At 38.2% G+C, this 16,510-nt stretch overlaps 1 protein-coding gene across 3 annotated transcripts in view; it reads left to right on the top strand.

The window, feature by feature from the left end:
* Nucleotides 1–16,510, top strand: part of GABBR2 (gamma-aminobutyric acid type B receptor subunit 2) — a 483,069-nt gene that overhangs the window by 326,544 nt on the left and 140,015 nt on the right. For all 3 annotated transcript variants that reach the window (XM_049830441.1, XM_049830442.1, XM_049830443.1), the window contains exons 12-13: nucleotides 1,583–1,690; nucleotides 15,901–16,023. In XM_049830441.1, the coding sequence (XP_049686398.1) occupies nucleotides 1,583–1,690; nucleotides 15,901–16,023 (231 nt within the window). The remainder of the gene's footprint in view (nucleotides 1–1,582; nucleotides 1,691–15,900; nucleotides 16,024–16,510) is intronic.

The following is a 16,510-nucleotide window of genomic DNA, read 5'->3' as shown; positions in this document are numbered from 1 at the left end:
TTCTGAGGAGTTAGAGGGAGCTGTGCCGAGCTTGCTACAATTCTGAAATTCACTGGCTTAGCTGAAACCAAGTCTGAAAGTGAGGACCTACCTACAAGGATGCTATGGGCAGGTGGGGAGTTGCACAAAAAGCTTTTGTAACTTGTGTTCGGTCCTCCCTTGTCAATTTGAGGTTTTTCTATTAAAAAAAAAAAAAAGTCATTCTAGTTTTTTACTCTAAAGACATCATGTCTTTTTTAGTTTTAAAATCTTCTGGTTTTCTCTGGGTAGCTCAGTATGAGGAAAATGTCTAGACAGGTCTATGTCAAAGCTGTGGCCAGCTCAGGGTCCCATTACTCCATCATTCTGTGTAAACTCACCATCTCCTTTTTCTTAGGCCCATATCGCAGGTATTATCTTTGATTCAGGTCTTGTCCCTGAGGTCTGCCCACCAAGGCTATGTTCCTGTCTTGCCATTTTTCCCTATGTTATAATTTAAGGTCCGTTTTTCTTATCTTTCCAGAATTCTCAGGAATTCTCATTACGTGATGCATACCTCACTGTTGTAGTTTAACCCCAGCCAGCAACTAAGCACCATGCAGCTGCTCACTCACTTCCCCCACACCCGGTGGTATGGGGGAAAGAATCGGGGGAAAAAAAAGTAAAACTCATGTGTTGAGATAAGAACAGTTTAATAGGACAGAAAGGAAGAAACTAATAATGATAATAATAACAATAATAAAATTACAATAATAATAAAAGAATTGGAAAACAGAAAACAAGTGATGGACAATGCAATTGCTCACCACTCACCAACCGATGCCCAGTCTGTTCCCGAGCAGTGATCTGTCCCCCCTAGGCCCACTCCCCCCAGTTTATATACTGGGCATGACATCACATGGTATGGAATACCGGTCTGGCCAGTCTGGGTCAGCTGCCCTGGCTGTGTCGCCTTCCAACCTCTTGTGCCCCTCCAGCCTTCTTGCTGGCTGGGCATGAGAAGCTGAAAAGTCCTTGACTTAGTATAAACACTGCTTAGCAAGAACTGAAAACATCAGTGTGTTATCAACATTCTTCTCATACTGAATCCAAAACACAGCACTGTACCAGCTACTAGGAAGAAAATTAACTCTATCCCAGCCAAAACCAGGACACTCGCATAGTGCAATTTCCTCTTATTTAGTCTGAATAACATTTCTACTTCTCTGTTCATTTCTGTTCAAAATGTTGCTGTTAGTATTAGCTCCCCAGGTACTTTTTATAGTCTCAGGCTCTTGGTTTCCTCCAGTAATTCTTTCCTCTGTCTGCACAGAACACGATAAAAGTGAAAAAAAATGCAGAATATTGTATCAGAGTTGTGTTTTTATATATGGCAGAGATTGTCAGCATCCAGTTTTGTTATACTTGGAGAGGGGATGGAAGGCAGAGGGAAAAGGCAAGCAAGCGAAGAATGAGACAATTCTGAAATGTCAAAATTTTTGTCAAGTTCTTTGAATATTTTTTTCTAAAGGTCTTGAGAAAAAAGTTGGCTGAAATGATGATGTCCACATTGTCTACTGAAAATTAAATGGCTTTGTCTTTTTTTATATATATATATTTTTAGGTCCGAACATGGATTCTTACAGTGGGATACACAACTGCATTTGGAGCAATGTTTGCAAAAACGTGGAGAGTTCATGCGATTTTCAAAAATGTAAAAATGAAGAAAAAGGTGAGGGGAAGTAATCTCTTTTCTTGTTGCTCTGTTAATAGAATTTTCTAACTGTTTTGCTACCTTTACTGGATGGCCATACTTGTGCTGACTCTGTTCCTGTGTCGCATTCAAAGATCCTGAATGGTTTGATACTGGGGCTTTCTTGGTCTCCTTTCTAGTCTCCGAGAGCTGGAGTTGAGCATCAGCCCTTCAGCCTTTATAACGATGTGGACAGTGGAGATGGCTGTAAAGTGAATTCAGATCCTCACTCTTATTTAGTATGTTGTTTCAGCATCCAGAGGTCTCCTTCTGGTAGCTTCACGGCTGTTATGAAATGTTTTCTGTATATGTCTGTTTGGGATACAGGTATTACACACAAGCTTCTCATGGATTGGTAGGAGGAGGCAAGAGAAAGTGCTGTTTATACAGCTTTCTAGTTCTAATTTTGACTGAAATTGCATAAGCTTCCCCTAAGACTGATCGGAATTGAACCACAGTAGTTGCCTCTGGTATTTTTGGTACTGCACATTTTCTGTAAACAATTAGGCTCAGCTTAGGAGTGGTACAACATGTCATGTATGTATTGTTCATTTGATATTTTTCCTGTGGAGCTTCTTTTCATGCATAGAGTGCTTTTAATCAGACGGTTTTATTTAAAAATGGGAAGACTGGTTAACAGAAATGATTTTGATGGAAAAAACATTAAGAGAAATGTGCATGAAACAGAGAAACAAATTTAATATTATTATAAAGGGAGAAGTAGTGCCAAATGCAGTTCCTATATGCAGCTGAATAAGTTTATTCTAATAAGTGGTACAGGGTCATTTACACCCAAAATAAATAGAACAATATTCCAAAACCTCATCAGATTCCTCTGTTTGTTTCCCTCTGTGTGTGGTCATGGAAGAGCTGTATTGTTGTTGTTGTTATTAGTACTGTGTTATTTTTTCCACAGTTGCAACATGTAGGGAGTTGCTGTCACCACAAGATACACCTTTCCGTAAAAAGGTTTGGACTTTAGATAGACAGAGAGAGAATTAACTCAGTTTCTAAGAGGATTTATGTCTCATGTTATTAAGGAAATATGTGCCTTGGCTGGAACTGGACCTAGCACTCTGGCACCTTAACAGCACAACCACCTAGGACTTCCCTCTACTATTCGGCCATGTCAGGTTTGCTTAAATGTTTGTTAATTTAATCCCAAATATCAGTCACTGTAAAGAATAATGAAGAGTAAATAACAAATATCTTAAAACTAACTAAAATTGTAAGAAATTTCTGTATCAGAAACAGAATACTCCGGACAGAGGGAAGTGGAGACCACCCTTTCTGCATCTGTGCAAAGAGCCCACCATAATGCAGCGGTTTATGCTACCAGAGTCCAGTATATATTTTTCAAGGATCTTACACTTCCTGCATTAAAGATTTTTAACCAAAGCTGAGCCAGTATTTTACCTTCTTGAAAAATGAAATTTTATCTTGCAAATATGTTTATTAGTACAAATCTTTGTAAATTAGTGAAGTTACACAAGATACTGCCAGTGTAACATATAAAAGCACTTACTTAATAACCTTTATTATCCCAAGAATTTTATCATTTCTACAATACATACTCTTCCAAATAGGAATGAACAGGTACTTCAGTGGACTGTCACTAAGTATTTGCTTTATTCTTTTTTAGAAAACCTTTCTTTTTAGAGCTTCAAGTTGCTACTCAATATTAAATTTCACTGCCTGTTAATTAAACATAATCCTCAAATTCTATATAGTGCCTGTTCTTCAACAGGCCCATCAGCAACTGCAAATTGCAATAGTTTATTCACAGCTGGATGTTAAAAATTATTTAAGATCAGTTAAAAAGACACTGGCCAGTATAAGGGAGATAAACTTTCAGACATCTGGATGCTGACCAATGAGATGCTTCGCTCTGAGTGATACTGAAAACATCAAGGCTATTAGGGCACCTTATTCAATATTCTGAAATTAAGTAAATATTGCATTTTGTTCTGTAAACTTTAAAAAATGGCTGTTCCACAGAATTATCTTGGTTTGCTTTATTTGGATATACCACACCAGAACACAAGCATAAATCATAAAAGACAACAGTTTTCTTAATGCAAAACAAATTAGCTATCCATGATAAATGTTTACTAGTCATATACTTTCTGTCTTTGATTTGCCAGGATAGATAAAACTGTTTTTACAAGTTGATTGAAACCATTCTTTACTTATGTTTTACAAGGACATTTCCATTTTCAGCAGATGTAGTTTACAAAGTATTTTGTATCTATGGAAGCACAGACAGTAGAAATTTTCACAATGTCTAAACTGACAGATAAACAAAGGTAGTGCTGCATGAAAAAGCACATTAATGTTTTTTGAATTGGCTGTGCCATGACAGAGCAGACTGGCGTTTCAATACAAGGAGTACAAAGTTCCAAAATTATTTAAGTACTGTGGATCCTATTCATTTGTAAGAGCTTCGGTTTCCACCTGTATATGACAGTAAAACCTGACATTTAGGTATACCACTTCTGCCTGTCACCCTGAATATTTTCATCAGGAAAATTTTCCAAACAGTGAAGTTTCTTCGTAGAGTGGAAGAATCTCTGTGCAGATTTTGAAACTATTGGTCATTCATTTCATAGAAATAGGTATTAGGGAAGGGAGAGAAGAATATGATGGGTGAATCTATTTATCTTCATCAGATAGGGCAAGCTTGCTTCCAAACTTTTACTGGACACATAAGTATACAACAAGGCTTTGTGAAGAGATGAGTGGATTTCTGTCTCATTGTGAGAAAATATATAGAATTTTAAATAATAATACACTATAGCTCCATTTTAGTACAGTTGGAGAGTGGAACTAAATGATTTAGAGTGTCTTGAATTAGCTGAAGATTTTTGTTAACTTCTCTTTATGAAGCTCTCAAAAAGCTTTTATTTTCACCCATTTATATATCCATTCCTTTGTTACTGGAAAAAAATAAACAATAAAATTCAGAATACAGTTCTTCTGCTATCAGGCTGCTAACTGACAAATTTTGCAAGATTCCCAGAGCTCTGTTACCATCTTTGAACTTGCTAGGGCTCAAAGGAAGCAAATTAAAAATGTATTAATTTTAGCTGGGTCTGAAACAGAGGGGTGCAAGGGAATCAATTTTTGTCAAATGGAAATGACAAAATCAGTAAGGGGAAATAAATTATTTTTGAGTTTTAAAGAGGTTAGTAGAGATAATGGAAAGTAAAATAGAATTAGTACTAAAAATAACTGTAACACTTATAATTGAGGTGCAATTCTGGTTTTGATACGTCTCCCTTCTCTTGGTTTGGGCAGCAGAATATCTTCTGCTCAGTGAGGGGTGGGGACTGCTTTTATGTTTCTGTCCCCAGCGGGAGGACTGGCAGTGGATAAGAGGGGAGAGAGGAGATTATGAGTGGCAGGAGAGCATGTGGTGTCCTGGGGAAGCTTAGCTAGCTGAACCATTTGAAGAAGCCAGCCCTTCTGGTTAAAATTTAGAAGGTTGTGAAGCTGTCCTTTTTGATGGGAACTGAACTGTCTTAGGTTTTGGGGGGCATTAAAGCAGTCCTGCAATGTCCTCCTGCACAACTCCACTATGCCAAATAAAGACCATTCACTTCTGACAAATACCGGAACAGTAACAAATTCAAAGCAGTGGTATTTAAAGCCTCCATAAGCTTTATATATTGTGCTTCTACAAAGACAAGTATTTGACTGTTTGTAGGTGAATGCAATGAAGCATGATGATCTGGGTCACAACGTTGCTTGTTGCAGTTTGTATTTGAAAGTAGAATACTTCTTGGTTGACGATAAGCTTATTTTACCGTTAACATAGTACATTCTAGCTCTGTCTATTTGTACTTAATCCTTTAACTGTGACATCAGGGGAGGGATGTGTCATGTTTAATTTTCACTGAAAATATTGCCAGTGTACTCAGTTATTACCACCGCTGTGGACTCCTGGTGTCTTATGTCCTGATGTTAACAATATTGTTACCAGGTAAATACAGAATATAATTGCACAAGGGATGCATAACAGCATCTTAAGACTTGTGCTGCTATAGTTTTGCCAACATTATTTTACTCATTGATGATACTTCACGAGCTTTTCTCTGTTTTTAAATTTACTATATGACTATAGAGTTCTCACAGATGAGAAAGGATTAAAGAGCTTAACAAGTATTGAGAAAAGTTACTGGTACTATCACAGGGTTAGAAAACTATAGCCAACCACAACAGAGAAAAATGACTTACCAGTCCAACCTGACTGAGGTATGCCTGTCAGGCTGCAGTCTGGCAAACTTATTTTCTTACATTCAGCCTACTTAAAAGACTTCTGAAGAGAGCTGTGGTCTTCATGCATTGCAAAGATGGATAGGAGATTGTACACCCTGCTCTGTTGACACTAGCATGGGGAAGGGAGGCTGGCACTGCAAGGGAACCGCAGGTCCAAGAGGTCAGGAGCAGGGAAGAGACCGAGAATGAGAAATCAGGTTAGCTGCTAAGCACTTCAGAGGGAACAGGAGCCTGTCTGGGTAAAAAGAATAGGGAGAAGTTGGGGATTATAGACTGGGAGAAGAAGTTGAGGAGGGAGACTGAATTTGGATAAAAATTCCCAGAGAGTTAAAATAGGATTGAGAGCCAGCAAAGAGTCTAATGGGACAGGGAGGGCTGTAAGTGATCAAGAAAGCTCCGTATGGTGGAACGTAGAGCCTGGGTTTGGGATTCAAGTGGCAAATTCTAGTTGAGTGACTAGGTCTGGTTTAAAATTAGATTAAGATTGACATTTAGAGGCAAGATGGCAGGCCTGAAAATCAGCAACATAAATTGGGAAAGGAACATAGGAGTGGGAAAGGAATAAGAGGCAAGCAAAAGCTGAAATTAGGACTGGCCAGAATGGTTGCACAGAAGTATGGGCAGAGCATAAATACTGAACACAGGATTTCAGAGTATTGCTGTTCTTTTTTTTATTACTATGTATCTGTAGAATCTACAGGCAAAATATGTGCCTTGTTTTCCTGTTATGCTGTTGTACAGCTCATGATATCTATTAGTTACTCTTTTACCTCAAGCTGATGAGGTATGCAAAGATCTAAAGGTTCCTTTTGCTGATGCATGCAGCTGTCTCTATAATTGAATTCTCTTTCTTTTAATTTCCTTTAAAAATAATGGGCTCATGAAAATGTTAAAAGGCTTATGTTGTGGCTAAAAGGTCAATCATTGAAAACCTGCAGCTTGCTAAGATCTCTACAATGTACATTTATTTCCCCATGTGCAGTATCAGGACACAAGTGCAGCCTTAGTTTTCTACAGGATGCCAATGTCATGGAGCAGACACGGTGAGTCTGCTCTGGGCATGCAATAGGACTGTATAATAAAAAGAGGCAGTTTTCTGCTGGAATCTTTTTCACTTAAACCAGAAAAAAACCATAATGAAAAAGGCAGTAGGAATTCTGAGAAAGGTAATCTCATTTATAAAACAGTTGAGTGACAACATGGAGAAAAAATAATTAATTACTAGAATTATTTGTTATGCTTTAGAAATCTCTCTGAGCACGGTTTCAGAGGAGGGTAGCACTTGTTTGATTCCCTGGTTTTGAGAGGCAAATTTATTACCTGAGTGAAGCCGAGCAGGAATTCTCAAAATTTTTAGCTCGTTGTCTTCCCACTCCATTTCTTAACTCAAGTTTGGCCAACCCACCTCCCTAATTCGTATACATCATGGTCCATAAACTGAGGCGCATGGAAGACTGGAAGGGGTAAGAGACCATCCATGCTCTTTGTGGGGTTGCTCTGAGCAGCCCCCAGTCCTGACCCCTCCAGTGGGGGTGGGCAGCGGCTGGCTGCGTGCTCTCACCCCGTGGTACCAGCTGCAGGGAAGCTGTCAGTACCTGCAATTGCACGGAGTATCCCGGGGGGGGGGAAAAACAGAGAGGAAAGCTGCTAGAGGCCACACGCTGATGAGCTTATGTGCTGCTGCCTTCTCCTCACAACTTGTCTCTGTTCATTGCTATCTCCAGCCCTCATTTGAAAACCTCTGCAAGAGGGTTTATAGGATGAGTGGGATCTCTAGTTATGAACTTTCCTACAGGTTTTTCAAGCCACCTGTGCAATTTAGAATTTATTACAATCTATAATCTTTCTCACTAAAAGTCCTAAAGAGGTTTTAAAAAAGATTCTCATTATCTTAATCGTTTAAAAATAGACGAAGCAAAGTTTTCCAGATTATATTAACAGAGGGTTTAGGTCAGAACCTCACAAGCCATGTCATATTTACTCACTTAAATGCCTTTGTAGACATAGATCTGTATTAGCATAAATGTGGGTCATATTACCTAATCAGTTCTTTCTGTAACTACTGCTATAAAATATTTTTCCAGGTCAGTTTTCAGACTGTAAGTATTTATACTTTTCCAGGACATTTTTTTCAATCTAGCTAGAGCTTTTTGTGTTTATAACAAAAAGCTATATGCTGGATTTCCCCTAGGATACACATGTATTTCACTAAGTATAGATGAGAGATTGTAAGTCTGAAAAGGAGATGTGTCAGGATCCAAAAATTTGCTTTGGGTAACCATACCAACAGTACAACAATCTATTAGGGACCATCTGCTGAAAATGAACTAGCATATGGATACCTAAAGAAATGTTCAGCATTATTGTTCAGTCTTTGAGAGTAAGAGAGAAGGCAGCGGTTTGAAATTTGCTTATGTTTGGGATTTTTTTTTTTTTTCATTATGAATATTAACCACTGGACCAAATAATCCGTGATACTTACAGTGCATTGTAAATTATTCAGGTATAGCTTCATGGGTTATTAATATACAGATACAGTACTCCCTAAAGCGATATAAGTGGAAACCAAATTATTTTATCTTTTTTTTCCCCCAAATAGCTATAACTATAAATTTTAAGTCCAAAGCTTTGAAAATAGTCAGTGTAATCCTAGAATCCATATTTAGATGCAAAATAAGCATCCTGTTTTTCGTAAGAGCTGATCAGCCAAAATGCCAGCCAGGGAACAATAGGAATCACATTTCTAAAATTTCCATTCATATAAATATGGATCGGGAAGCTAAATCTCAAGCCCCTGTCACAGAAAGAAGTTGAGCTAATGAACTGTACATCTAGGAGAAAAATCTGCTTTTGAAGTAATTCATGTATGTAAATTTCTGCATGGTACAGTTTGATAAGGCTAAACCTCAGTAGCAACGAAAACAATGAAAACTGTGTGAAATGTAACTGCTCATAAATGGTGCTACAGCCATAATTTCTATGTATTATGAGACTAATGGATGACAGAGAAATAAAGAACATGTCGCTATACAGTATGAAGCAATTTATTCCTGAATAGCTTGAAATTGGATTGTAAATGTAATCAAGTGCATTGATGTCCCCAGCTATTTGGTAACGATGTAGTATGCTTTCCCACAGAATTGTTCATTAAAGAAAATATTAAAGTCTAGGTATTTTAATGTTATCTCAAACAAAATCAGAACATTTCTTCCAGTCTATTCACATCCTTTGTGCACTTTTGTCCTGAAGATTGGGATCCCTTTTAGCTCTAAAGATGAGAATTCACAGCCCTGGTAGAAATTCCTTCACACTTATGGCCCGTGAAATCTTGGGCTCAGCAAATGCATTTCTCTCAAAGGTGAATTTGACCTGCTGTGTTGATGGGATATGCAGTTCTCTCAAGGCAGCATATCTTGCTTTACTTATGGTAGCGAGCAGAAGTTGAAGTTTGTTTCTAAGACTGTTCTGCAAAACATTGTATAGTAAGAATGGTTGGTTCTAATGCTGTCAAGTCGGATTTCTTTTGGTTTTTAAGGCTGCAATGTTTTTCATTTTTGTCCTTTCAAGAGAGTTTTGTGAAACTAGCCATGTTAATATCACTCTGTGTGTTCCTTATGGTTGGATTAGCAATGTTAGCAAAACAATAATCTCTCCAATTCTCTAATGCATTGTAGCCATAATTGAGGCTCAGGCTTTCAAAGATGAGGATTTTTATAATTTTTTTAAGCTGTCACTGAATCTCTCTCCATCTCTAACCTCTGTAAACTTTCTATCTTCTGATCCCCCTAGGGAGCATCCCACAAGGATGTTCCCCTTTCTTTTATATGAATTGGAAAAGGGGAGAGAAGTCTTCTAATCAGATAGCTTCTCCTGGCAGCAAGGCATAGAGTGAACACATCCACATTTGCAATGCAATTATTGAGAGGGTGAGTCTGCCCAAAGATGCTCTGCAGTTATCCTGAGCATGAGTCAGCAAAGAAGACACGTTCTAGAAATACGTGCTTTAGCACGCTAGTGACTGTAGCTATTTAATTCTCAAAACGAAGCTTTTTGATCATATCCAGTTGTCCATTATTATCAGTAGCACCACGCACTCCACTGTCCTGGAAAGTAGTAAAAATCATCAGGTTCTCAGACTGCAGGGGTCACATTAGATCCTTACAGAAAACAAATTTATTTTTTAATTTATAAGCAGATACACAAACGTTTCATCAAATTAATCAAAATATCTCTAAAAGGGTAAAATGTCCTAAGTTTAGTTTTTTACTACCGGTGACTTACTGGTCAAAGAAGCTTACTACTAGGAAATATGCTTTTTAAAATGTTAGCATTCAGTCATTAAAACTAATGTAATTGCAGTGTGAAAAGTGTTCCCAATACTAATCATAGAACCTATTATAGGAAATACTCATAATAGCTGTTGAAAAAAGCATTGTGGAGTTATTGGGAACAATGCGTAATGTGTTTTCAATAGTCCTTTTTTCTCATTCCATTACACAATAGAAATTAAGAATAGCTCTCTCAAATATTAATGACTTTAATAACTGAAAGATAGATATCTGCCTCAGCCCACGTATGGCAAAGTTCACCTATCTACCACTGACTCTGCATCACCAGCCTCCTGACACCATCCCATTTGTGCTGGCCCACTACATGTAGGGGAGCAACCCTAAGGTGTCTGTTAATCATACTGAGAGAAAAGAAAGGGTAGTTTATGCAATGGGGAGATACCCTGAAGGCAAGCTTAGGAGTGGTTATATGGTCCCTTTTTCCAGCCTTGCAGACTTTATCATACCATTTTTTCCCCAAAAACTCTGTTATTTTTTCTCTTTCCCCTCCAGTTCAGAGGGAGGACTCCTATCAGCATGATTTCTGTATGTACCAGGGAGAAGAACATTGGGTTTCAGATTTCTGAAGGCTTCAATAATTGCTGTCAGTGCTATTCATTTAATGGAATAAGGTCTAGGAAGCTTCACAGAGGGATTCTTTAAAGAGGGTTTCTCTCTACAGATTCCATCCCAGGAGTCTGGGGAAGAGACAACTGAAAAAACAGTTACTGAATAGCATTAAGTGTTTATCCAGCTAGTGCCAGAAGGCAAGGGACAGATCTGTCAGCTAGACTAGAAAGGGTTGATCTACAGAAGAGAAAACAGAATTGCCTTCTTAAACAGAAAAACCCCTAAATTTTCAAGGAAAAAGAAAATATATATTTATCTCAAAACCTATAAATAGATTCAAAAATACTCCTGGCCTTGTTGTGTTTCTATGAATTCAATTAAAAAAAACCCAAACCAAACCAACCTACCAAACAAACCACCAATATTTAGCTAGTAGATCTTCCTTTAAATTTAAAGATATTTTATTCTGACAAAGGGAGGTGAAATTCCTGGTAATAAAGAAAGTAACTCTGAAAGAAAGAAAGAACTGTTCAATCCATACTAGAAAGCTATTTGTGGAACTCAGAGAGTGCAAAGCTAATGTTGCATCCCGGAGGAGAGGGTAAGTCTTCATATGTAAGACTCTGTTCTTGGTTTAGAATGGAGTTCAGCTTTAAGGCCCATGTCCTATACATTTGCAGGGTTAGTTTCTAATAAGGTAAGAAATAACAAAAAGTTTTCCTTAGCCTTAACTACAAAAAGCAAGCCTAATGTTTAATTACTGTTGTTTGCCAAATTGCCAGGTGATCCCATAAACTGGTTGAGGATAGGGTCCTGCAGGGCACAATGGATGTGCTTGAGAAAGCAAATGAAAAAATGTAAAATAATAACCAAATGGATGGTTGAAGTTGCCATGGCGGAAAATCCCCACAAGTTTCATGAGCAGAAACTTCACCCCAGAGCTTTAGACAGATTTTATATCTCCTGTCATCAGACCGCAAGGTCCCTGGAAGTTAATTACTTTGATCTTGAACTTGTCTTAATGGTCACAAGTTATCAGAAAAACTTTGATTTGCTCATACAGCGATGTTGCTGAGAAGAAAATGGCCTACCAGTTTCTGTTCTGAGTGAATTTGTTTTGAGGACAGATAGCTTCATATCCAGATATATAGTCCAGACTGGTAGCAATGGCATTTATAACAGTGGGCAGATCTGCCAGGATGAGACAGATTCACCTATCCAATCACAGATGGTAGAAAATATTACTCACAGATGCTGCTGTATGAGAGCTTGGCTTCAGCGAGGAGCCAGGAGCAGTCACAAAAATTGATTTTATTAGCTCCCCTGCATTTCTCCCGAGGCTGATTTACTGTATGCTAGAAGGAAGATGAAAAGGGAAAAAATAAAAATCCTCCTCTGAAAGAAGAATGATATATGTGATTGTAGGGAGCCTCAGTTGCTCATGACTTTCTTTTGTCAGACAGAGAAACTGTTGGATTCACAAGATCTGAGTCAAGACTCCTTCAGCGCATCTGGTGTTTCCCAAGGAGTGAATGTACTGAACTTAAGGAGTGCTGGTGGGTGGGAGTGATGGCTGGGGAGAGGGAAAGCTGGGCTTCCTGAGGGTGGAGGGGGGAGATCAGCAAGCCTCTTAGAAATGCTGCTAGTGATATGCCAATGGCATTTCTCAGAGCAAATTTATGTTAGGACAAACTGCTAATCACTGGCAGAAGTGAAAAACTAATTGAATCTCAACACCTCGTTCTGAAAAGCGAGCGTTTTAGTGAAGAGTTCCGCTTCAGAGCTGCGTTACTGCAGTGGTTTTGCCAAGGACGGAGCAGGGTCGCGATGGGTGTGTGGCAGCTGCAGGAGCCCTGCTCTCAGCCCGCTCACCCCGCTTGCAGCACTGGTAGCGCTGTGTTTTGCAGTTCTGCTCATTACAGTAGCGCAGATCGCTTCCTCAGGTTGTCTTATGGGCTTTCTTCTGCTCGCCTTCCTCCCGGCTGTCTGGCAGAAGTGAGTGATGAATAATACCTGCTGCCAGTGACAGCTGCTGTTATGCACCTCTCCCCTTCTGTCCAGAAAAGGGCCGTTCACAACGTAACGCAGGAAAAAATGCTCCGAGAGGTATTCAAGGAAGAGCTCCACTGTTTGCTGTATTTCTGCTTTTATTTGTTCTAATAATTACCCGCCCAAAAACCAGTTACCAAACTTACATGTGAACTAAAATACAAATATTGATCTGCAGTAGTGCAAGGTCAGCTACCAATGAAAGATGCACAAGAGCAAGGAAGGGCGGTTAGCAATGTGATCCTGAATAGGAAGTGTTAACACGAGATTTCTTCTGACCCTGTTAGTGAGCGGATTATCAGTATTACTGCTTTTAATAGTATCCTTTCACTCTTTTGCTTCTGGCATTGCTGTACCAGTTTGATTAATATTGCCAGGTGTTGGTAAACCTGCATCTAATGCAAGCCTACTTTCAATATCAATATAGTCCGTATAAATTTGGAAGACAGTGGGCTAGTTGGCACATGTTTTACCTGTCCTAGGTAAAATGTTCACTATTTTCCTTAGATAAGATAAGGCATCATTACTGATGTTTGGGGTTTTTTACAAGGAACTTTTATGGTTCAGTAGAGCAGAGGGAAACATTTCTGGCAGATTCTTTTCACATAGCTTTAAGTTTGTCAAATGCATATTTTTAGCTGAAGTTAATTGTCTTCACACCCTCTCGGGGGGTGGGGCAGGGATGAAGAAGGGAGTGACACATCTCAGAACACTAATTTCTCTGATCCTAAATTGTACCCAAGATAGGTGGGAGGAATTGTCCTCCAAAGGCTTCTGTGTCTGCCCACTGGCTACTGAGAGAGGCTAGGTACATAATGGTTAAACAGCCAACTTCAGGAAAATAAACCCCATCAGTTAAAAAGAAAGACCAACTAAAATATGCCAATAAAATAAATTACCTAGGCACTTAAGAGGGAGAGAAGGAAATTTGGGTTGAGGTGTCTACATTTCATCTAAATCCAAATTCTCTTTGGACTTCACTCCCCATGGTTTTCTCTCCTATGTCTCCACTCATACTAGGAGCAGCACTAGGTATGTTTTGCCCAAGTCCTGTTTAGAGGCATTAGAAAAGATAAAAAAAATGCATGGGCTTTTTCTACAGAGGGTAACCTCAGTGAGTAACAGTCCCTTTTCAGCTTTGATTGCAGCTTGGTAAATGACGAAAAGTTTAGGCATAGTTATGTTTTCCCAAAGAAGACGAGGGACTAAGCTGTGTCTTGAGAATCTTTGCTTAATATCTGCTTTCCTTTTTAGCTTTATGAGGAAACACATTGCAAGTTTTCCTCCCCCTGCACCTCCCACCAAGACACCTTTTCCCTGCAAAATTCTCCTTGCCAAACCATCCAGCAGTGAGACCTTCCACCATGAAAGCTGCACCTTTCCCCTTCACCCATCCTCTCCAGGCATGCCTGTGCCATCTCTGATGAGATGGACACACTGCTTTATTACTGCTGCAAACATGTGGAAAGCATCATTTTCTGGTCCTTTATGATGACGGATTTACATGGATTTAAATAACTGGTCTCAGGAAGTGAAAATAATGCATCAAGTCCTTTAAGTCATTCTGATTGCTAGCCTTGATCTTACACTTAGTTTACGCCAAATGATTTAGAAAATAAATTAGTAGATTAACAAAAAATGGTGCATAATATTGCAGAAATATCTTTCAAAATAAAGAATGTATCTCACTAAATAATACGAAAAACAAACTTTCTAAAGTTCCTCTCACATTCCTTCAAATTGTATTCATTTTTATCATTTCCTTAAGCTGGATAGGAATTCAATGCAGATACAATTTATTCTGGGCAGGAATACCAGCCTCACCTGTATTAAGATTAGCTGACACTTCTGGCTTTATAGTGCGCTTTCAAAATCCTAACAAGTTTATCAAATTGAACTGAAATAATCACAACTTTATTAAGCTGCTCAGGCTTAATATTTTTGAATATTTCATTTGGACTAAACTAACTGTTTCTGAGAAAAAAAAAATGGGAAAAATATGTGGGTTTATCCATGTTAAAACAATTTGGCAATACCTTGTGAATATTGGATGAGTGTTCATTAGTAATAGAATAACATATTAATTTAAAAAAACATGAACATAGGCACAAGAGGACTGGCTGAAATAAAGTTAACTTAAGTCTGATATTTGAACATGCTTACAACTTTGCAACTGAAATAATGTACTCGCAATGTATTTTTTCTGTGTTGCTATGTGTATAACAGTAGAAATAATATAGGCATTGCATGCAGCTATACAAGACTGTAATACATGGTTTGGCTTGTTATTTTTATTAGCAGCTCTTGTTTTCTTTTTTAAACCTAAAATGCATCCAAAATTAAAAACATGTTTTAAGTTGCATGTGCATAAAAGGCTCTAACCTTTGTAATATAGAAAAAATACATCATTCCTTTCTGCTCCCTGGGTAACAGAGGCAAATGTTAAACACACATACAAAACCTCAGAAATGAACTTATTTTTTCATACCTTGCAAGTGTGTTTTTCACTTCTGAGAAGGTTATGAAGAAGTGAGCACTGTAAATCTTAGTGAAAATTGTCTCAACTCCTGCTACTCTAGAGAGATGTAATGAACACTTTTCCACATTTGCATACATAAACACAATAGTTGCCCTCTAGAATGTATTTCTTTCATTTACCAGGAGTTAATATTAAACCCGGACTTCAATATTAATATTTAAGAGTCGTCCCAATTTCTTTTTAGAAATCACAATGCACTTGAGATACTTCTAATAATCATGAAATGAATTAAAATTATTTGCGTCTTCTGCTTTCATCTTTTGATATTTCTGAAACTTTTCTTCATTCGTTGTTAAAAACCCTTTTTATTAGCAACCTGTGTTTTTCTCCCTATCTAAGAATAAAGCTGTACAGGGATCTATCTATGGCTCATGGGAATCTCCCCCCTTTTTTTTTTTCTTTTTTTTTTTTTTTTGTCTCTCCAGATCATTAAAGACCAGAAGCTACTGGTGATAGTTGGAGGGATGCTACTGATTGATCTTTGCATCCTGATTTGCTGGCAGGTTGTGGATCCTTTGAGAAGGACAGTGGAAAAGTATAACATGGAGGTATGTCCTCAAGCCCAAGTAATACTTATGGTTGCATATCAGTATCTATAGCTTTCTGTGAGACCAAGATAAAGATGCACTAGGTTATACGAAAGCTGCGTATTTGGGGGGAAGAAGGGTTCTGGTTTTTCAAAAGCAAACAGAAATGAAATAACTGCAATCAAAAGAAATTGTATCTGTAGTTGAAGGTGCCACATTTCTGTCACTTGTGAGAGATTTTAGATGAAAGTGTTGTAAACACAGGAGAGTCCTCTTCTCTGTTAGAGTCTGTTGCAATAAATAATAGATTATCAGAACACATTAGCAGATTTCAGTAAGAGCTCATTCAAGATAAATGCAGGAGAGGTCACTGCTTAGACTGCATTCTTTGTGGAGATGTCCAGGAATTGTGTTACCTACTGCTATATTTATTTTCAGTAATGGCGTGTGCATACACACACATAGTGATTGTTCCTATTTTAATGGCATTCCCAGAAAGGTCACGCTA

This window comes from Accipiter gentilis, chromosome 27 (assembly GCF_929443795.1).
Source record: "Accipiter gentilis chromosome 27, bAccGen1.1, whole genome shotgun sequence".
Lineage (NCBI taxonomy): Eukaryota > Metazoa > Chordata > Aves > Accipitriformes > Accipitridae > Astur > Astur gentilis.
The sequence above is the reverse complement of the archived record's forward strand: the minus strand, read 5'-3'. Positions and strand labels throughout refer to the sequence as shown.